The sequence below is a fragment of the Balaenoptera borealis genome (assembly GCF_965194805.1).
Source record: "Balaenoptera borealis genome assembly, chromosome: 5".
Classification (NCBI taxonomy): Eukaryota; Metazoa; Chordata; class Mammalia; order Artiodactyla; family Balaenopteridae; genus Balaenoptera; species Balaenoptera borealis.
The window spans coordinates 100,469,691-100,494,108 of NC_138862.1; the positions used below are offsets into that span (position 1 = coordinate 100,469,691).

Here is a 24,418-nt window from a genome sequence, read left to right on the forward strand (position 1 = left end):
CAGTTATGTTAGAGGAAAGAAAAAAGGGTGAGAACGCTGGCATTGAGATATGGGAAGAGGCCACATCTCTTAAGCACCACCTCCCTTCCTGACACACATATATAAACACACATACAAACTCACAATCTCAGCTGGACTTTTGATAAAATTTGGATGGCACACAGTTCAGTATCAGTTATGTGAAGTAGAATTAGTGATGTGATTAAGAGCACAGACTCTGCACAGAGTCTGTCTAGCTTTGATCTTGGGCAAGTTAACCAATCTTTCTATCATAAAATAGGAATAAAATTGGTACCTACCTAATACAATTTTGAGGAAGATTAAATAAATTAATTTTCATAAAATGCTTAGAAAACTGCCAGCATATTATATGTACTCGTCTTTGTTTATTTAAAAAATACAAGAAACCTTCTATAAAGATTTGGAGGATCAAAATCCTATACTGTTCAATCATTTGCTATTCAGCAAATATTCATTGCATATCTATTGTGTCAAGGCCTATACTTAAAGTACATTATGGCGTGCTTGCTTCGGCAGCACATGTACTAAAATTGGAACAATACAGAGATTAGCATGGCCCCTACGCAAGGATGACAACGCAAATTCGTGAAGTGTTCCATATTTTTAAAAGGGAACCCTCTTGCACTGTTGGTGGGAATGTAAACTGATACAGTCACTATGGAGAACAGCATGGAGGTTCCTTAAAAAACTAAAAATAGAACTACCATACGACCCAGCAATCCCACTACTGGGCATATACCCTGAGAAAACCATAATTCAAAAAGAGTCATGTACCAACATGTTCACTGCAGCTCTATTTACAATAGCCAGGATATCCAAGCAACCTAGGTGTCCATAGACAGATGAATGGATAAAGAAGATGTGGCATGTATATACAATGGAATATTACTCAGCCATAAAAAGAAATGAAATTGAGTTATTGTTGGATGGACCTAGAGACTCTCATACAGAGTGAAATAAGTCAGAAAGAGAAAATCAAATACCTTATGCTAACACATATATATAGAATCTAAAAAAAAAAAAGAAAAAAAATGGTTCTGAAGAACCTAGGGGCAGGACAGGAATAAAGACGCAGACGTAGAAAATGGACTTGAGGACACAGGGAGGGGGAAGGGTAAGCTGGGACGAAGTGAGAGAGTGGCTTGGACATATATACACTAGCAAATGTAAAATAGCTAGCTAGTGGGAAGCAGCCGCATAGCACAGGGAGATCAGCTCAGTGCTTTGTGACCACCTAGAGGGGTGGGGTAGGGAGGGTGGGAGGGAGATGCAAGAGGGAGGGGATGTGGGGATATATGTATACATATAGCTGATTCATTTTGTTATACAGTAGAAACTAACACACCATTGTAAAGCAATTATACTCCAATAAAGATGTTAAAAAAATAAATAAAAATAAAGTACTTTATGGCAACTGTGAATATGATAGATCTTCAGCTGCCAAGCCCTAATCTCCCCCAGCTATTTTATTTTTAAATCTAATAACTGATTTCTCTCTATCTCTGTCTCTCTTTTTTCCTTTCTCTCTCTTTTATTTATTTTTAAATATTTTCTCACTAGTTAACAGTTCAATAAAATACTGTACATAAAATTTAGTTTAGAAAGATGGTCTAGTCATATTGCTTGGATATACACACTTTACAGATTAACTGAAGTGATTGTAGTGCTAAATTTTTGTGAGGATAAACTGAGGAGCCAAATACAAAACCCACTTTTATTTTCAAATGGCTTTTAAGTAGTGAGTACTGTCTGGAGGCATGGACTTAATCCTAGAGTATACAGGTAAATATGTTCATTCATGGAGGAAGTTTAGGTCTAGGCTCAAGTTTATTCCATATTACCCTCCCTTACCATAAACCAGGATAACATACAACCAGTGACAGCTCCAATAGATCCAAATACAATGTATATTCTTGGTAACATTTGAATGTGACCAAAATTAATGCTTTATTTCAACAGAAACAAGTCACATGTACTTAAGTATGCATAGTATGAAATCAAGATATGGTATTTAAAATGTCTTATATTAACATGCATATTTCTTGGGCTCTTAGATGAAAATTACCTATATTTGAATATATGCATATCCTGAATGCATATCAGGAAGCTAAAATTTAAATTTTTTTTTTTTTTTCATTTCTTGGCAGAAAAGCCAATTGTGATCTAAATTTTCTTCTAAATTATTTGTGACATTGTTTTCTCCACTAAAGAAATGGAAGTCCAAAAACACTCTATGCATGAATGACAGCACTTTTTTTCCTAATGGAAAAACATTCATTTTAATGTCAGTATTAAAGTATTAATACCTCATAGGAAAATATTTTTACATATTAAGCAAATAAAATATTTTAAGATAGTTATGTAATCATTTTAAGGGTTTGAAGAAAGCATGCATTTAGTTTACCAAAGGGCAGTTTTCAAAGTTAAATTTGAATTAAAAAAATTACATTTATATGGTTTTCAGACCCACGGTTAACTGAAATTAACATGAAATTAGTTTAAAAGTTCAGGTTTAAAAATTTTGTTGTGAGGTAATATTTGTGACAGAAAAATATTTTAACATATATTAAATTCTAAATAAACAATGACTCTTTACAAGAACTATAAAAATTCTTACATGATACATAGAGGGCTTAGTAACAAATACTGTCGAAGCTCACCTTTTAATTTTGTTGGTTCTAAAGAATTCATTAAAACATATCCTTAAATATATTAAATTTAAGAAACATCTTTTTAGAAGATAGTGTTCAGATATTTCAATATTTAAAAGTATTTAAAATGTATATGTAGACTTGTATGTTGTTTATATCTTTAATACCAATGCATATGGTAACGTAGCAGCTATATGTTTAAATCAGTAGTGATGTGATAATAATATAAACAAATAGGATTTGTATATAAATTCAGAAGTCAGATGTTTCTGAACCAAGGCAAAGTCATATGAGACCCATGTTGTTTCCCAACTGAGAATCAGTCGGCCACAGACTGCTGTATTGTGAATCACAACTCTGTCATCTCACTTTTTTGAGCAAGTTGTATAACTTGCTCCTGCCTATATACCTAAAAAGCTCAATAAATAGTTTTGGTAGGTTGACTAAACAAATAAGCAAATTTTTCTAAGACTCTTTTTCTTCTTTTGCAAGGTACTCAAGCAGGCAATCATAAAGTGAAATACAGTTGTTTCCAATTGTTACTATTTGTATTAGTACTCCCATTACTACTGGTTAGACATTATTGGGACTATGGCTTCTAAATAATATTTGATATGATCAACTATCATCAGGCCTGTCAATTGGATGAGCAATGCTGAGAATGGCTCAATCAAAATTTCTCCTTATAATAGCCAAATGATCACAGCAATAGTAATTTTTAAAATAAAATAAAATAACAAAGATAGAATGTGAGCTCTTCTGTGAAGGAGTTTAAAATACCTTACTTATCCATATTCTTACAGAATATCTTAACACTGAAACTCTATTATTGCCTGTCTAATATAAAACCAATATGAGTCATATATTAATATATTATTTTTAATATATTACCATAAAATAACAAAAAATTAGCAAACATAATCTGGGATAAAATAAACATTTCTGAAAAAAAAAAAAAGGAAAAGAAAGAAAACAAGGGCTATAATTTCTAGTAACTTTAACTATAGGACATATGAAAATTTTTCCCAAGAGTGACATTTTAAAATTAAATTTTGTTTATAATTTTTACTTATAAAAGGTAATAACACTGGAATGAAAAAATATATATACTGTATATTTAAAGTGTATAATCTATGGCATCAGGTGTAAAAATATTGATAATGGAAACACATTAATCTAATTGTAACATATTGTAAAGTAGAACAAAAAATGTCATGTCCCCAACAGATGTTATGAAACAATGACAAGTGGAGTTGAAATAAAAATTTATTGATAAAAATCATTTAGTTTTTTTTTTTCTGTAATATGATGATATAGCTCAGGGATTGGCAAACTACTGTCCACAAACCAGATCTGGTCCACCAGCTGTTTTGTAAATAAAGTTTTATTGAAACAAAGCTACATTCATTCTTTTACATACGATCTATGGCTGATTTTGTGCTACAGTGTGTCTAAATAGTTATTATAGAGACCATATGGCCTACAAAACTTAAATTATTTATTACTTGGCTCTTTATAGGAAAAGTTTGCTGAACTCCAATATAGAGCGTTGTTACAGATAATCTATTATTACTAACAAAGTGGTTTAAAATGGTATTTCATATGCTTCTTGGTTTCAAATGTATATTTGCAAAATAAATATCATATTACTCTTGGAAGTTTTTCTTTCTTCAAAGCTTCAAATTCCTAACAATGAAGATATAAGTTCTATTTCATAATGTTCTCTGACATTAAATTTTTTTTAATTAAATAGGTTTTTAAAGTACCATTTTAATGAAGTATTGGATTTAATTAATTTTATATGTTGGAATTACCACAAGGGACTTCAAACTCTACAATTATTCTTTGTGAAATGAACTTGGCACATTCACGGATCTATGTAAGAAAATGAAATAGGCTGCACATCACTGCTAGTTTTATCCATTCTGCTTATCACCAAGTAAATATTTTTTAAATTTAAAAGTTATAACAAAATATTTGTGCAATATATGTGCAATTACCTCTACTTTTACATTTGTTTAAACAGATGTGCACAGGTTTGCACATTTTTTTAGCAAGCCAAAGAAATGCTATGATTAGAATAAGTGTATGATTTTATAAATCCATCTTGATTAGCCTCAAGTTTTTTCCGATTTTCTAAATTAGCAATTCTTAGCTCCTGGCAAGCCATAAACAGTTTTCATTTCACGAATGTCGCTTTCTGCTCTGCTACAGAGGTATCTTTGTAAAGAGCATAACTTCTGATGATACGGAGATTAACACACGTGTAAGGGTCACTCAAGTAGTTATTATTCAATTTAAATCTAACTTCTGCATAATTACATCATAATGTAGCTTCCATTCAGCTGCTTAATATTCTTGATATCATGTAATCTCAAGGTAATCACTAACCTAAGAGCAACCTCTGCTGGCAAACAGAGGCTGAGCTGCAAACATTTTTACCATAGTTTTACAATGTCTTTTGACCATGTCAGATTAAAAAGTATGTTTTGGGGAAGGTTCTAACATTTTTGTTGTATACAGAATTGTGACAAATTGCACATTTTTAATATAAAATGTGGGTAAGTATAGTATGTTTGTTTTAGGACTAAACAAAATTCATAAGATTTTTAAAAAATGCTTGATTCTTGATTCTCAGCTTTGTGGCCTGAGGGTCACTTAGGAAGAACAGTTAAAGATAAGAGCTCAGATTTCACAGGATTTTAATAATATTGAATGAGAGGATGATGTATCAGGAAGTTTACTGTAATAAAATAGGCATGTGTAAGAAAAAAAAATTCATGTTAAAACAAAATTTAAAGGTTCTTGAAGAAAAGAAAGTGCTTGAAGACATAGTTTAACTATTTATTGGGTTGGCCAAAAAGTGCCTTCGGTGTCTAAGTAAAGGTAAAAGGCACATTTTTCATTTTGATCAAGAACTTTATTGAACAACGTATTCACCCTTTTGTTCCACTACTTTCTGCCATTTTTCAGGCAACTTCATAATTCCATCTTCCCAAAACTTTTTATTTTTTTGAACAAGGAACTGTTCCAGGTGCCTTTTTTTCCTTTGCTTCCAGGGAATTGATATATTTTCCATTAAGAGAACTTTGTAAAGACCTAAATTATTAGAGATCCGAAGGTACAATGTCTGGTGAATATGGTGGATGAATTAGAACTTCTCAGCCAAGCTGTAACAGATTTTTGCCTAATCATCAAAGAAACATGCTGTCTTGCATTATCCTGATGGAAGATTATGTGTTTTCTGTTGACTAATACTGGACACTTTTCATAGAGTACTGCTTTCAGTTGGTCTAATTGGGAGCAGTACTTGTTGGAATTAATCATTTTGGTTTTCCAGAAAGAGCTCAAAATAGAGGACTCCCTTCCAATCCCACCATATACACAACATCACCTTCTTTGGTTGAAGACCAGCCTTTGGTGTGGTTGGTGGTGGTTCATTCGCTTGCCCCACGGTCTCTTCCATTCCACATTATTGTACAGTATCTACTTTTCATTGCCTGTCACAATTTGTTTTAAAAACGGAGCGTTTTCATTATGTTTAAGTAGAGAATCTCATGAGGAAATATGGTCAAGAAGGTTTTTTTTTCGCTTAACTTCTGTGGAACCCAAACATCAAAGCGATTAACATAGCCAAACTGGTGCAAATGATTTTCAACCCTTGATTTGAATATTTTGAGTATGTCAGCTATCTCCTGCGTGGTATAACGTTGATTGTCCTCATTTAATGTCTTGATTTGATCGGTATCAACTTCAACTGGTCTACCCGACCGTGGAGCATCGTCCAGAGAGAAACCTCCAGCACGAAACTTCGCAAACCACTTTTGACATGTTCGATCAGTCACAGCACCTTCTCCATACACTGCACAAATCTTTTTGTGTGTTTCAGTTGCGTTTTTACCTTTCTTGAAATAATAAAGCATAATATGCCAAAAATGTTGCTTTTTTTCTTCCATCTTCAATATTAAAATGGCTACACAAAAATTCACCAATTTTGATGTATTTTTTTAAATGCACGCTGATACGACAGTTGTCACAGTCAGTCTAACAAAATTATTTTGAATGAAGTTAAAGACAACTAAGTGCTGCTAGAGCCATTGCACAGAAAAAACCAAATAAATCTTTTGGTCAACCCAATATTTTCATTACCCTCCTACTTATATCCTTTTAAAAAAAAATAGATTTGTTTATTTATTCTAAAAAAGAAGTTTACTGTAAAATACAAAGTTCTATATAAATAAGTTAATTCTAAATTTTAAGAATGGTTCCAGTACAATGAACCTAATGGATGTGAATACCCTAGTGAATTTTCCTTTCCAGATAAATATTGTAAATGAGAGATCATATAGAAGTAATAGGATAATACTTTTCTTTTAGAAACATATAAAAGAAATGCCATCTAGATATAACTTCCAAAGATTACATCTACTAAGTACACAATCACTCTTTCTGGGTCTATGTTACAGAACCGCATACCAAGTTTGACTATAAAATATGGCTTGTGTGGTAGCAAATAATTTTTCAATAAGTATATATATATACCTTGCCCTTTGGGCTGAGTGGCATGAAGGATACATATTACATAAAGGCATGCACATCTAGTACGACAAAATTATGTATACAAAAGTAATACACTTGAACAACAGTGAACAACTCAAACCTGCAAACACTATGTGGATTATACAGTTATACGGCCTATCCATTTTTTGGATAGAATTATTCTGCTATGCTTCATGGAGACATCCTGATACAGCCTTAAAAACAACTAAAATGTTAGGTCTTGCTTTGTTTAATTGTTTAATACAGAGTCCTTTATAAAACAGAACTCTCTACAACTGGCTCTTACTTCTCCCAAGTGTATTTCCGATAGGAATCTGCCATTCACATTTACCTATGCTACTAATTCTTTGCACAGACCTTGGATCTTCTTTCTTAATAATAATATATTTAACATGAATGCCTAGTACAGTGGTTCTCAAAGTGTGGTCAAGGATCTTGGAGGAACCCAAGACACTTTTATGGGGTTCATGAGCTCAAATCTATTTTTGTAGCACTAAAATGTTGTTTGCCATTTTCACTGTGGAAGATGCGAAAGCAATGGTGGAGAACATTGCTAGTGTCTCAGCACAAACCAGGGCACTGGTACAAAACTGTATCCTTTACCACCACATACACAGTTAAAAAAAAAAAAAAAAAAAAGCCAGATTCATTTAAGAATATCCACAGAACAATAAAAATTATTAATTTTATTGAATCACAACCCATGAATATGTCTTTTTTACTCTTCCCTGTGATAAAATGGGAAATTTACATATGCATTTCTGCTGCATACTAACATAAGATGATCATCTCCAGAAAAATCAGATGTGTGATTATGTTGAGTGGTACTAGCTGCTTTTTACATGGAAAGGAATTTTTACTTGAAAGAACAACTGATAGACAAACTACAATTATTCAGATGGTTATTTGGCAGAAATTTTCACAGAAACGAACAAAGTGAGTTTATACTTCACGGAAAACAATCATTTATTAATAATAAAATTCAGGATTTCAAACAAAAATAAGAAGTATAAAAAACTTGCATCTACCATAATAGACTTAAGAGCTTCCCAATAATTAAATAAGAGCTTCCCAATAATGAAAAAAAAAATCTAATGTAATTGGTGGTGACATTAATGAATGTGATTTTTAGATATTGCATAATGAAATGTGGCAACATTTGGGAGATCAGCATAATTAAGTTAACCAACATTTTTCAAGTGACCAACGCATGATGCTATAAAACTATTCATCAGTAAAAAACCCATTCAAAGTACATGATAGATCAATGGATTTTCATGTAACAGAGCTCTAAAAGTTCACTAATATGATTTCAAATTCCACATTGCAACAGACCTTTAAGAAACTATCATTTGTCAAGATTTGGTGTACTATCAAAGAAAATCCACAATTATGAAAAAAGCTTTTAAAAATACTTCTCCATTTTCCAACTACATATCTATGTATGACCAGATTCTCTTCATATGCTTCTACAAGAACAACATATCACCACAGATTGCATACAGAAAAAGATATGACAATCCATCTCTGTTTCATTACAGAAAATAGTAGAGACTTGCAAAAATGTAACAATGTAACAAAGCCACTCTTTTAACTAAATTTTTTTGTCTGGAAAATACAGTTACTTTTCCTTAAAAAATGTTATTTATTTAAGCTTGTAAGGGGTATATTGTTGTAATTTTTAATTAATTGAGACTTATTTTAAAATTCTAATATGGCAAGTATTGATAGCTATGACCCACATATACATTTCTTAGGATGCACTACAGTTTTTAAGTTTGTAAAAGGGTCCTAAAACCCAAAATTTGAGAACAATTGACCTGATACAGCTAGATACTAGTCTAAGGACTTTGCAGGTATTACTTCATTAATCCTCAAAACAACCATATGAGTAATATTATTTTCATGATTTATAGATGAAATAGAGGTATAAAAATTTCTCAGAGGTCACATAGCTAAAGTGGAATAAAGCCAGGATATGAACACCAGGTCCCATGCTGTTTACTATTATACTACCTCCATGATTTTGGTAATAAAGTTCCTATAAAGAGTTTATCTGATGGTCTGCATCCTCCATTGAATGGCACTGTATCAAATAGAATAAGTAACAAAACAAAATGCCCGAATTTGACTCCCAACTCTACCATAAATTCTTTGAGGTTCAGTAGCTTAAAAAAATGAGCAAAGTAAAAATGTTCATGGTTCTTGTAACAAGCAAATTAAATAACACATATAAAATTTTTATACAAATGTAAAGCATGCTAAGTTATTACTGTCTTTGCTTTATGTTCCAACTGAAGGCATTTCTCCCCACAAAGCCTTCTTAACTATCATATACCTCTATGTTTGTGGCCTTTCTAAAGAATTATGGCACTTTTAATGCACTCATTTAATAACTCATTTTTCTTTTTACGTGTGTCTCCTATATTCCTACTTAAGTTATAGGATCTACAGCACAGGGAATCTCTTATATTTAAGTGTATCCCCAGCTTCTTACTTACAGCCATCTAGCCAGCAAGCACCCAGTAAATATTTTCTTATGAAATCTGTGATTACATGTATCACTCAGGTTTAAGATCAGTCCACTCCAAACCTTATGAGTCTGACTTAGCTTTTATTTGAGGAAGAGAGCCAGTAATGATATTCTTACTGAGTTAAATAAAAGCCACAGGTAGGAGAAATTTTAGAAAGGTGTTCATCTACCCAGGAACATTAAAGGAGACAAAATGAAAACACAGTTTAAGGGAAAAAAAAGAGTATTGATGAGCTATACTTATAATGATGTACTATGAAGATCTATCTATATGTATGTTTTACTGTTTTTACTCTTAGGTCCTTATATGCAGAGGTTGTAAACATTTTGTGTATTGCCTTTGAGAGGTTCAAACCTTGATGAGTTGGTTTCTAATGTTCCCAGAGGCATCACAAAAATTCTACAGGTTCCCTGGATACCATAGTGATGACAATAAAGGGTTGAAGAACACACTGAATGAACTGGTTTCTTCACAAACCCTGTATCTCCAATGTCAACATCTAGTAAACTACAGGTGCTCCCTCTTTTCCATCCAGGGAGAGATGTCTTCCATTCCAATACTCAATTTTTCCCTCCTTCTTATAGAATGCCCTGTGGTGTCTACTAACATCACCACCCTCCCTTTCTTGCTAGAATACTTATACAGTTTGTTTTTAAATACTGCTCAAATTGAGATAAACACACATATTCTTCTTTCTCTTGTGTCCATGTCCTTTTCCTTCTTTCCTTATAGCACAGCAGAACCCAAATTTAACACTCATGATTATCTGATTGTCCCTATAGGCTCACTGTAAGACTTGTTTATCCCTTAAGCATCCTGTAAACACTTAACGTTTGTGTCTACATTCAAGAACACCACATACTTGTTACACTGTAAAATGTTTGAGTGCATCTTTTTTTAATAGGGCAATTCTTATTATTGTTTCCTAATTACATTCTAAAAAGTTTAAAAACATATATAATTAATTCAAAATGATAACCTTTTTTTTTTTAACTCCACATTCCGTCTTAACTACATCTAAATAACATCAGACCTCCTTCATTGGAACATTTAATTGTTCATCTTCAGTTCACTGATGCATCAGGGTGTCGTTTTTGATAAAGTATCAGCTCACTTACTGTATCAAAATAAAATTATTATGCAGTAATTTAATGACATAGCTCTTTCCTTTTATGAGCTCAGAAAATATCTCATTAACAGTTTCACAAATTACCACAATAACTTATGCTGACATGTTCATTTATTCTCATTTATGAATAAATCTGGTTGACAAACCTAATGAAATATTACAGGGAATTCCCGGCCTAAGATATGGATCAAGCATAATTAGAGAATCTCAAAATAAGGATTATTTGAGCACAGACACTTTACTATAAAAGTGGAATATTGGGTTCCATTAAATTTTACACTAAAAATGTACTTGTTTGCTGACACTTCTCCATGGTACAATGTGGAGATGTTCTTACTTCCCACTCATCAAGAACCACAGTGACCTCTACCATCTGCCTGATATTTCATGAGGGAAAACAATTCTGTAATGTTGAATTTTTCTTTGTCTTTAGAATATTATTTTGTGTTTTTTTGCTTGTTAATTATGCTAGGCCACTCTCAATGATTATTTCTATAAAAGAAAAAAAAAATAATATGCAAAATTATTTTGGAGTTGATCCAAACACATTTTATTTTAAAAAAGTAAAATTATTTAAAATTGCTATGAAGAGACTAATGAACAAAAAGTTATACTTCAATCTTTGAGGTTTTTAAAAATTATCTTAATTGCTTAAGGAAACAAAGTTGAATTTTTAAAATATAATTTGGGATATATATTTTTATTTAATTAAACATCTGTGTAAAAGATATTAATTTAATATTATACAAAGACTGATAAAACAAAAATAGTTCCTATCCTTTAAGATACTATAGTCTAATGCATTTTGAATATATCCATAGAAAGATTTATATTCACAAATTACCCAGTTTGTTTCCTCATCTTTAATGTATCTCTTCCTCTGACATCAAAATTCATTTTAGTCTCTCCTTTACAAATTATTTTAGAATCACAAAAAAAGAGTGTGCATGACTGTCTACAGTAAAATTCTTTTATAACTTCAGACACATTTTTTTTTTCAGACACATTTTTTTTGTATTTATGCTGTAAAAACTACATTGTCTGTGATGTGGATCCTACACTGTACTACATACTTATAATAGTGCTTTGGCCATTATTGGGTTGAAATATTTAAAGATTATGGACCTAAATCTATTATTAATCAATTTCATTTCATCCACTGCCCTTCATTATACCATTAAAACATTAAATTATTATCATATCAATTACAATTACTATTCATTAAAGAAAAAACATTTACTGATAAACCTCTATTAATAGCATAGTTCATACAGTTCTTGACTGTATCTCCCATGCTATCTCTGACTATGCTCCTCCACCTTTCTGTACATATTCTAGTCACAACAGGCCTTCTCTCAATTCCTCAAACCACCAAGCTCATTCCTGTTGTTCTGGGCCTCCCCTCTGTCTAGAAATCCCTTCTCCCAAATCTTCATGGTGCTAACATAGTCTCATCATTCAGTTTCCAGCTTAAGGATCACATCCTCAGGTATGCTTTTCCTGAACAGTTTCTTTAACTGAGACCAAATCTGAACTCTACTTTTATTACATTATTCTATTTTATTTTCTATGACAACTTGAAATGAATTTATTTGTCCAATTATCTGCAGGCTCCTCCTCTGAAAGAAAGAAAGAAAGAAAGAAAGATAGAAAGAGAGATAGAGAGAAAGAGAGAGGGAGAAGGGGAGGGAGGGAGGAAGGAAGGAAGGAAGGATAAAAGCAACATGAAAACATGGTCCTTGTTAGTTTTTTTCATCAGCATTAACTGTATCACCCAACAGTACCTGACTTCTAGTATGTCTTAATAAAATATTTATTGAATGAATGAATGAATCATTATATAGTCCTGGCATCTAAAAGCACATTCTTCAATTGTTAAATGTTATAGCAGGCATTTTTTTAACTGCTATAGGAACATAAAGAAGGAAACAATGTTCTGCTGATGGAAACTTAGAGAAGTTTCACAAATGAATTAAATGTATGAGCTGCACCTGAATAGAGGGATGATTACATAATTTTTCACTCATACCTTTCAGACTGAAAGGTGGACCACAGGCATAAGCTGGAAAATAGCAAATTGGGGGTGTGTGTGGAAGAAGGCAGAGAAACTAAAAAGGGGGATATTTTGATGTAACATGGTGTCAAATTATCAAGTGCATAGAAAAGAGTATAGATTTTATCCTACAAGCAACAGTTTCTATTAAAGGTAGGGTATGGCAAGATGACATTTGTGTTTTGAAGATACATCTCAAACATTCAATGTCTTTGTAAAACTTCCCTAAGTTCGCATAAGCCCACTTGAGAATGAGAAGAATGTAGCTGGGTAGAAAAGAGAGTAAAGAGCTGAGAAATGAGATAAGGATGTGTTAGTGATATCATCCTTCTGTACAACAAAAACTGGCTACATCCAAGAGCCTCTGGACTGCATGCAGAGCCAAGTAAGTTAAAACAAAGACCTGGAATTTCAAAGTTGGGTGGGAGAGAATGCAAAAAGAAAAGCCTTGGAGTTTCAATAAATGAGATGACACTGAAGACATTTAAAAATAAATAAACAAAATGCAAAAAAAAATCTATTTCAATAGAAAATAAGAAAGAGAACCCATGGAAACCCAGACTGTGCTAATCTGTTTTAGACTTTCTCTGACAGCAGTTAAACTGATTGCATGCATTGACATAATAAGTGTTCAATATATTTTTATAGAACAATGAATATATAATTTTATTGGCCATTTCCAATATGGAACAAGACAACAAACAAAAAGCAAAACCAGAAGTAAGTCCTCTGCATTTTTACTTAAATTGATGAAACAAGTGTAAACCTGATTTACAGCTTTGTCAATTTCATGTTCTAGTTTAAACATTTTTTACTTAAAATTTCACTAGAATTAGTAAATAAATACTACTGTCAAGGTAGATTTTCTTGATAGGATTTAGGATAGCTAAGCAAGATAATAATATAAAAGAAAATATAAAGAGCATGTTGGACTGTGTGCATTAGGTTGGGAAAGCAGGACTCTGTATCATTTCAACCCCCTAAGGAATGCTAGACTCTTTACAGGCTGGATATAAAGTGGTCTTTTCTCCCTCTGTTAAAATGCAGAGTTGTCGTGTTCTGCTCAAACAACTTTTTATAATAATGGCTTTGCGTGTGGAAGTGAAGAATAATTCATCTAACTGAAACTTAAAATGCTATAGATAGGCAGAAAGTAATTATCTATGATACAAACTACCCAGGTTCCTGGGAATAACAACCATATCTTTATGAAAAGTGTTATGAAATTATTCAAGACCATGAACATCATGGGACACCCATTTACATCTGATCTGCACCTCTCAGAGTTCTACGGGATGCATAAATAGGAGTAGAGTAAATACGAGCAGCCAGGTAATCCTATCATATTCAGCAATGGTAAGATCTTCCTGTGTCTAGTTTCACATCTCGGAACTTGAGAAGAATGAAGAGAGTTCAGGATAGAAGAAGAAAATAATTGAAGGGTTAGAAAATGAGAACTACAAGAAAGGTAAAAAGGATTTATATTATTTAAAGAGCTGATAGAAACGTCATCATTAATAGTCTTCAATGAAGAGCTATTCCACAGATTGTGGTGACCAGCTCTTTTTGTTTTTGCTGAAAACATAACCGGCAAAAATGAATTTTAATAGCAAAACAAGGAAAGAAAGAAAGAAGCTTTTGATAATGCAAGAGGCTGTTCAACACTAAATTGGTTCCCAAGGGATATCAGAACATTTAACTGTGGAAAATTTTTAAAAATAGAATTTTAAATATTTGAGGCTTTGAGGTCAAGGGAAGGACAAGATGACTTTTTAAGACAATTTCCATGACTGCAATTCAAAGACTGTATTACAAAAGAAGACAGGACTTCCATTATCCACTAAGATGGATTGTGTAGACAGAGGAAGCAAAAATAAGTACAAAATGCAGACAAACGTGGCATCTCTTCTTGAAGTTATTTACCTAATTTGTACAAAGGTTTTCTTCATGTGAGAATGAGGGAAGCACTTTTTCTCTCTATTTGACACACACATACACATGCACAAATATGTAGATATATACACATTTCAAAAAAATGAGAAAATAATTGTTCCCCACAATGAGAATTTTTCCTCTCAAGACAAGTTCCTTCCTGATTCATACCAGATGGGATCTCCCACATTATATTAATGCAGAAATAAAAAGAAAAACCTTATACAGCTGCTGACTTAACCCTTTGGTGGCAGTGTGGGAAGGTTTTGGATTGAGAATATAGAACAAGGTTTTTAAACTTTAGTGTGCATAGAAACCACCCACAGGTTTGTTAAAAATGCACAAACATGGCTCAAGCCCTCAGAGATTCTGATTCAGTTGATCGGGGGTGGACCCAGGAATCTGCATTTCCGGTAACAGCTCAGGTAATTATGATGCAGGTTTCTGAGGACTGCAATGGCAGCAACAGTGATCTAGAAACTTTGGTTCTGGTTCATGTGTACATTTATTCAATATTTTTTTCTAATAACAGTATATAGTTAAGTTGGAGATTAAGTAATAAAGTCATGGAAAAATCATGTGTAATCAAAACTGTCCTTGAAGCTCCCATAAATCAACTATAAATTAGAGTATGATGTGGTGGGGTATATATCTTGTATAGTAATATAAACACACCCTATGGCTTAAGAAATACTTAGATATATGAAGCCATATTTAACTAAAGGCAATTCTATTTGCCAAAGCACAACTATTCACACCAGACTGCTGTTAAGATTTAATAATTAATTTCTAACTGTGAATGGGGAATGAGTAGATAATTCTAAAATTAATATGCTTGTCAACAAGGTTTAGTGCTAACCCTATATAACTGTATATGTTAATAGTTCCATATGTGGCTGTGAGGATTAAATGAGATAATAAATGTGGAATTATCTAATACAGTGTTGGGTGCATTGAAGATGCTCAGTAAGTTTTTTCTAAATTTGAAATTAGATTTTGCCTAATTTTTACCACAACAGCTTTTTTTTTTTCTTTCAAAAACTGCGGAGAAGGACTTGGTGACTAGATTCTCGATACTCTAGCTCTGTGTTCCCTAACATAATCTCCCCTCCTCCATTAACTCTTTAATGCAGTAAGAGACTGGTCTCATGACATTTTAGCCACAGAGTTAGATGATAAAAGTAGCTGATAAATTAAATGCTGTTTGATGTGACTTGTCTGTATTGCCATTTGGCCATTTTGAGTCTGAGTTTTCTCAGTTAGAGGGTTTGGACCATATGAACTCAAAACATTTTTCTCAGCTTTAAATTTTCATGCTTCTATACAGTTTTTACATTCTTGTGTGTTTTGTTTTCTCCCAGATTACAAACACCAGCTGACCACTTATAGTACCGTGTCAGGCAATTCATTTCCTCATTCTGAACTGGATATCAAAAGGTAGTACAAAAAAGTGGTTAAACTCATGATTATGAAAATCATTCACACTTGGATTTAAAACTGGCTCTGACATTTAGTAACTGTGTAAGCATTTATTAAACCTTCCAAAGTTATTTTTCTCAATTTAAATGAGTAAAATATTACATACCCTTCAGTTTTGAAAAAAATCAAATACTGTATATAAAGAACTTACCATGATGCGTGGCATAAAGTAAGGACTCACAAAGTGATAGATGTTAGTTTAGTTGTCCTCATACTGAAATGGTCATTATCAACCCTCTTAAACCTGCCTACTATCTAATTTTTGTTTACATAAAAATCAAAGACAAGTCATGGAAAATAAGTGCAAAAGTGGAATGTCAGCAATTCATTAATTAGAATCCTGTTTATACTTAAAAACAAAACTCATTTAATTAAACAAAAGCCTCTCAACTATTAAGATAAATTATGTTTGTATATTACAAATAGTTGAATTGAATATATCACATTTTTCTTATAGAAAGCAGGTTTTAGAGAAGCATTCCTATTCAGTTCATAAGTGATTGTCTCTCTTAAAGTAATTTCATATAAGAAATAAACCTGATAATAGTCTGACCCTGACCTTACATTAGTCCTATTCCTAAGAAAATAAATTTGGTTATTTACATTAATAATAACATGGCTCTGATAGCATAAATTATGATGGAACTCAAACAGAGAATACAAGCCAATGGCGTTCTGAATTTTCTTTTCAGGCCCATCAAGTAGGGACTTTTTTTTTAATTTTGTTTTTTGTTGTTGTTGTTTGTTTGTTTTATTTGGCTGCATCAGGTCTTAGTTGCAGCACATGGGATCTTCACTGTGGCATGTGGGATCTTTTGTTGCTGCATGTGGGCTCTTCGTTGTGGCACACGGGCTTCTCTAGTTGTGGCGCGAGGGCTTAGTTGCCCTGCAGCATGTGGGATCTTACTTCCCTGACCAGGGATTGAACCCGTGTCCCCTGTGGGTTGGAAGGTGGATTCTTAACCACTGGACCACCAGGGAAGTCCCTTTTATTTTTAATTTTGAAGTTTATTACAAAAGAATAAGATTTTCCCCCAAGTATGTAGGACAAAATATTTTTAAAAGTTAGTTTAAGTTTCAAAGATTGCTTTTACAACAAAGAAAATTTGAGAAAATGTTTCAGAATTATATTAATAAATTACATAGTTTCTAATGCTTATTTGGCATAAGCAAAGATAAATAAACTCTATTATTCATTCTTATTAAAAAAAGCATTTTCAATTTTCATATATTCTGGTTGCTATACAGTTTTCATGTATGTATATGTGACTTGCCTATTTTCATAGAATTAGCATACATCAGTATCCACTAAATCTAATTTGAGTGCAACTTAATAACTTAAGATTTAGAAAGCAATTCAAGATATTTTAGTGCTCTGGATTATTTAAAAATCAGTAATCATATAACTAGAAATTTCTACTTAATAGACTCTTAGAGAGCACTGTTCCTAACTTTATTTTTTCATTTTTACTCAGTTCTCTTTTCTTTCCATCAGTATTCTAAACTCATCAATTCCTATAGTCTCGGGAAATCCAGTCCCCAATTCTTCCCATTCCCTCTTTACCATTTCCATCAGGCTTTCTTCAAGGTCTCCTTTCATTCCTACTATAAGCACATTAAAGGGTCCTTCAATTTTAAACAAATCAAAGAGGAAAGAAAAGCTTTTAATTTTCTTTCTCTTCCATTGCTCACTGGTTTTCTAGCAGTGACAAAACCCTTCTGGACATGATATACGTCCATTATTTCCTCACTCCATCAACCCATCTATTATCTTTTCAATACATAAAATCTGGTTGCCTTTCCAGAATCTTCTTTCTAAAAAGTTTCTATTCTTATCACTGGTTTATCTGCCGAAACCACTGCTATTATTTCCTGTTCAATAATCTGCAATTGTCCTATTGCCCACTGCATCAAGTGCAGACTTTTCTGTCTAGCTTTCAAGACTTGCCTGATCTAATTTAACCTATCCTATCAAGGATGAATAAGCAGTTACTCTCTAATACGCACACACAGTTACAGTCAATCCAGTATTTTCACTATCCCCTCTGCACATAACGTTTCTTTCTTAAATTGTCCCTTTCTTAATGGTCTTTATTTCTGGGATACACCTCACCAATTTATATCTAGATTTCCTTCCTGGCCAAGATGATGCACTATCTTCTCAAGGACACCATCTTTTACTCAAGTTCTCACTTAAATTTTATTCTCTTGAATTTACTCAACATTTAGTTGCTTTCTACCTGTTTTAATTTATAGCAATGAACTTTTAACTAATTTTTTTAAACAAAATGGTGGAAATAATGATTTTTACCATTTCTTTAATTCTTTCTTTTATCTACAAGAACCCTGGGCTCCACATGGTGGGAGAGAAAATTTCGTTATTTCCACAGACTATATACACTAGAGTCATCATTCATATTGATAAAGATGTAAAGGCAACTCCCTAGATTTTTGAAGAGCGAAGCCCACACTATCATAAAAGTGGCCCTATAATCATAGAACATTTCTTTCAATACGTGCTTCTTACTTAAAAAATTTTTTTACTGTACTTGGGTCAAAGTCCATTTATAGGTGAAATATTGCTATATAATTACAAATATTCAAATATGTAGGATTTATATGCATACACATGTCTCTATATGTGTTTCTGTCTCAATATCCATGGATCCACTATTTGAAACATAAATAATATACTAAGTTAAAGATCCTTCAACAGTGAATCTTGAGAATTTGTAAATTTTGAGCATAGGTCAGTAGCTACTACAACCTCTGCTCCCAACATAGAGCTATTCATACTATAAAGGGGGCTTGGAGAAAGATTACCCTCAAACTCCTTCTTTGCAGATTGTAGTCATTTCTAACAGGAAAATATAGGTGATCCTCAACTTACCCTTCCTCCCCACCTTATCTCAGGTTCAGAAACATTACTGTGAGCATCTACACGCAATCAGTGATTTAGAAGCAATCAAAAAATGTGTCGAAGTTTGAGGAGCCTTGCACTATAAGAGATTCTAGTGGTCTAAGAAAATTGATGGTTTCCTAGGTGAGTAATTTCCTGCCAAAAATTATCTCAAGCATAAAGGGAAATAAAATTCCATTGGTTATAATAATAAATTACCCACACAATTTTAAAGTACTCATCTCTGTAACAAAATATATACATTCTTTCTTTATTTTTTTGGCAACTATTTGGAAATATAAAATACAAGTGTCTCTGGCCTTGGGTTCATTTTCTTAAAACAGAAGTTGGCATCCATTTTCACATTTTCTGGTAAAGTAATGTAAATTTGAATTAGCATTTCTAACTCTAATAATATGAGCACATTATATTGATAGTGTTATTAGAATACAGACATGAAAATGGTAGTCTCATTATAACTATTCATAAAGATAATGCATATCATTTTCTAATATTTGAGGGAGTTATCATTTGACATATGCATTTGAATTCAAAGAGATTTATGCCTATATAAGGATTATATCAGCACTTTTATTATGTTTTGTTCCATTGTATGCATTTTATTGCAGACATTATTTTATGGGTCATAATTCTTTTTGTAATTCATTAACATTTCAAATAAGGAACATGTTGTGACAATTTGTGGGACTCAGTCTATTTCTTTGCAGGAAAAAAAAAATTGAGAATGGAGGAAAACTTTCTATCTTTTGTTAATCCAGAAACGTCAAATGAGAGAGAATCCTTAACTTGTTCTTGAAGAGGAAATTCTGCTTCTGGGAGGGTCTGGTTCAGGGATAAATAAGGACATTCCTGCTCTGGAAGGCAGGCTGTTCCCTGTCAGATACAAATGATACAATGAGAATAAAGAAGGAGATGATTAAAGGGAAAAAAATTTGGCCTGTCATGAGGCTAAAGTAATTCTCAGACCTCCTGCTGTTTAGAGCCTGCATTTATGCTCTGATGTTGAGCAGCCTTGACTAGTGCTCTCTGTAGGGCTTAGGCAGTTGGGAAAGTAGGAGAGTTAATCTGAGAAAACAGGAATGTAGGGATGTCTCAGAACAGAAAAGGATCTGCCTTCTACACTTGCACAAAAAAGAAAAGATTGCTTTTAAATTAATACAATCTTTTCCATAGCAAGTCTTTCTTTTTTTTTTCTCCAATTCACAAGGTCCTAATGGCCTATTTTTCCTCCTTTGGCTAGTTGAGTTTTCTCCATTGTTTAGCACGTACGAAAACAAAAATAAAAGCAAACTAGGCATTCATGTAGCATTCATCCCTTGAAAATAAATGAGCATCACCTAACAATATGCCTTCTAATGAATTCATCAATTTAGCTTACACTTCTGTTGGAAATTACAACATGTCAGCTACGAAAGATGCCGTTTATTTACAAAGCAAATTGTTTACATTACAAACAGACTTAGAAAGTAAAGCTATTCCACAACTTGGAATCCAACAAAATGAAAGACCCACCACATCTTGGTAGTATGGAAGCAAACTGCAACCAATTGCGCAGAAGCTTTATATTCAAATACAGCTATAGTAAAGTGTCAGACCTTAACTTCAGGGCACCTTCAAGGTAGTATTTATTAATAATACTAAAAATGACAATAACCTGAATAAATAGCATGCATTTTCTTCCTAGAATCTCAAAGTGCTTCTCCTAAATTATCTCATTTATTCTCATGACACATTTCTGTAAGGAAAAGAAAGTAGATATTATAGGTAATCTTAGTGTACACTTTACCAGACAACTTCGAGAGGATCCTGTGACATTCTGGCACTGAAACCTGCAGGCTTAAGCCAACTGGCTACATGCCTGATAGTCCGGCAGCAGCTGAGCTCTCTAATGGACATTTTGGGGCTGGGGGAAGGGTTGGCTTTATAGGGAGGGTGGAGTAGGTGATTACCCAAGACAGTGTGCTTGAAGGATGCTTGGAATATATGCTAATATATGGAAACACCCCTTACAATGCACAATATGTGTTAATATATGAAATCTCACTATTAGTTGGGGTTTGGCAACAATACCCTACTTAAGTGTAAGTACTGCCTTATAGGTTACACATTCACTTAGGAATAGCTATAAAGATCTTAGCATGAATTATTTCACCAGTACTTTTATTAATTGTGAGTTTACAATGGAAGAGAGACATCAATTAGATGTGGATAGGGAACATAAAGTTAATATTTTCATAAGAATTTCATAATTAGGGTGTCATTTACAATCCTAACATTGTAATAGCTCTGATAGAGAAAGAACAAAAAGAACCAAGGACATTCAGGCATAGACAGTACTCCAGAATTCCAGAGAGGTAGCAGGAAAGCCTAGGAAGGAGTACAAAAGTAAAGGGAAGATTTATCAAAAGGAAAGGTGATGAAGACAAACTGTGATATCTTTCATAATATTGCATATCATTAGAGCTAAAAATGACATGCCCATAACTCTGGGTTTTGTAGATTGTGCCAGACTTTATGCCTCAATACTAAACTACTTACCAAGAGTTATTACAGAGATTTGCTCTTTAATGAGAGAACCACGTATATAAGTAAATTCAGGAGTGTCCAAACAATTCTGACTCACCCTCTGGGCCCAAAAGCAAACTTGTGGAAGTTTGCTAGAATAGAGTGATACTCCTAGAGAATATAGCTTGTGGTACCCACCATCCAAGAGGAATTAGTTATATATATATATATATATATATATATATATATATATATATATATATATATATATAAAACTAATTATACATATATATGTACAATAAAAAAAATAACCAAATGGCTAATCTTAGTCTTATTTAAACTATAAAGGGTCAATATGTGAAAAGTTAAATATATCTAAAACCAAGTCAACCTTTCCAATTAGTACAAGAAGAAATTTCACATTGCTATACCCATTTTACAGATGAGGACAGGACACCTATCCAGGAGAAAGAAGTAACTTGTTTCCTGTCTTTCAGAAACTAGTTTATTTCTTAGTCCAGTGAATACAATCTGATTTTTTATTTCTTTGCTATTTTTACTGAAAGAGCCTTTCTTCTCATGCTGTCGAGACTTCCTCACACTTAATTTCCCTAAATTCCTTCCCTAATATTCCCTTCTACAATTACTTTTTTTTAATGTCCAAAGAAACTGATATAAATTAAGCCAGAAATCTCTTTAGACAGGCTCTCCAGAGACAAACTGTATTCCCATTTAAAGAGTTCAGTAGAATGATATACCTTTGATGTTCAGTATAGCCTTTCTACCAACCCCATAATAACATGATTAACTTATATGTAGTCATAGGATTCTCTTCTGCCTCACCTCCTTGTTAGTTATGTCACACAGAGGAAACCATTTAGGGTTTCTGAATATAAGTTAGCACACATGATGAAATGGGGAAAATCAGGGTGATATGATGACCGAAGCTTTAAGTTTAAAAAGAAGAGAATGGAACTTAAGTACTACCTACATCATTTAGGAGCTGTTGACCTCAACCAAGTCATTTAAAATCTGTGAACTTCCGTGTATTTTCCCTCTGTAAAACATGGAAAATATCTGTTTTGTTTTCACTATGAGACTGTTCTAAGAAAAAGGTATATAAATATATTTGAGAGCATTTTTAAATATAACGCTTTATCAGTGTGAGCTCATCATGTACTAATTACTTTCCTAGGCATTTCCTAGGCTATGAAAATATAGAAAGAATAGAGTACTGGTCTCTGTCCTCCAAGCTCTTACAAACAAGCATCCAAAAAGGAGATTTAGTGAGAAAAATTGCGTTAACAGAAAGCAGTTAAACTGAAAATGTTAACAAATTTATAACTCTTGATTTCAGGGCAAGGTTCAGCTACGGTCATCTTCTTTGGTATATAAAATCTATCACAAAAGTGCATTAATAGTTACCACAAAATCACAAATCCCTGTAGCCTTTGAAAATGACTTTCTCATAACATACTGCTTATATACGTCTGTAGTTCCTGTGCAAAGGCTTTTTTTCCCCTAGTTACATAAAAATCTAAAAGTGATCTTTCTCACTTTGATATCTGACTGTCAGTTTCTGGGACTCACTGTGCTGGAACAATATCTCAGGCCATCAACAAATACATTTCTAGGTTTTTAGCATTTATCATTCCTGACATCTGTTGGGACCATCTCCTCTACTTGCTTTCAGCCCTTGTGTATTAAACTACTCAAGCATTCATTTATTAGTAGCTAAACCAGGGTTAGTGAAATTCTGCAGATATCATGAGATCAGCATCCATCTAAGCATCTGTGTTGAGTTTTTGCCACAGGGTCTTGCGTTGATTATTAGCTGGGATATATCCCAAAATACTGTGTTCTCTAAAGAGGACCAGAACATGGCTTTGAACCCATGGTAGATGAGATACAAGAGCTTTAAAAAATTATAATTCATCTGCAGAATGCATGCATTCATTTTTTGGAAAGAAGACCATTCTTAGTTACATTTATTTTTTTAAGGTAAAGCTTTTTTTTTAAAGTAAAGCATAAACTCATTTGCTTCTATAATTTAAATATGCTTGTTTAGTTTGCCTGGCAAATTTTCCTTAAGCTTTTTTGTAATATATTTGCCTCTTATTTTTACAGAAGAAGAAAGTAAGGCTTATAATGAAGTGACTTACCCAAGACTACTCTCCTAGTTAATAAACGTCTGTTTTCTCATGTCTAGTGAACATTGTTTTTTATTGCAAAATACTGCCTTTCTGGGGACATGGATCATTTTTTAAAATTATTTCCAATATTTTTTCCTTTTTAACCTATATTCTTCACTCTCTTTCATGCCAGTAAAGAAAATAAGGATATTTTTGTTGTATATATTCAAGGTATAGAATTCTGCCTAAAGGAATGGTGGAAGGAAATTGAAAATGTGGCATTAATATACAAAAATGTTACTTACAATTTTAATTAAAATCTGTAGAAAACATAGAAATGAGAACTATATTTAGAAAATATTCAAAGAAACTAAGACATCTTTAATGATAATTGATGTTTTTTGAACAAGTACTGTGATATGAACTTTTATTATCTCATTTTAATCTCAAGATAATTCTATGAGTTAGGTCTTATTTTTAGCATCCCTTTTTGCAGAAGAGG

At 32.8% G+C, this 24,418-nt stretch overlaps 1 protein-coding gene across 3 annotated transcripts in view; it reads right to left on the reverse strand.

Annotated features, from left to right (window-relative positions):
- The window catches only part of LOC309629759 (uncharacterized protein), a 324,290-nt gene that overhangs the window by 222,171 nt on the left and 77,701 nt on the right, over positions 1-24,418 (reverse strand). Inside the window, exon 2 of one of the 3 annotated variants that reach the window (XM_082394267.1) lies at positions 22,776-22,841. The exons of the other annotated variants lie outside the window; for them this stretch is intronic. Coding sequence (XP_082250393.1) covers positions 22,776-22,780 — 5 coding nt within the window. The 5' untranslated portion in view covers positions 22,781-22,841. The remainder of the gene's footprint in view (positions 1-22,775; positions 22,842-24,418) is intronic. 3 annotated transcript variants of the gene reach the window in all.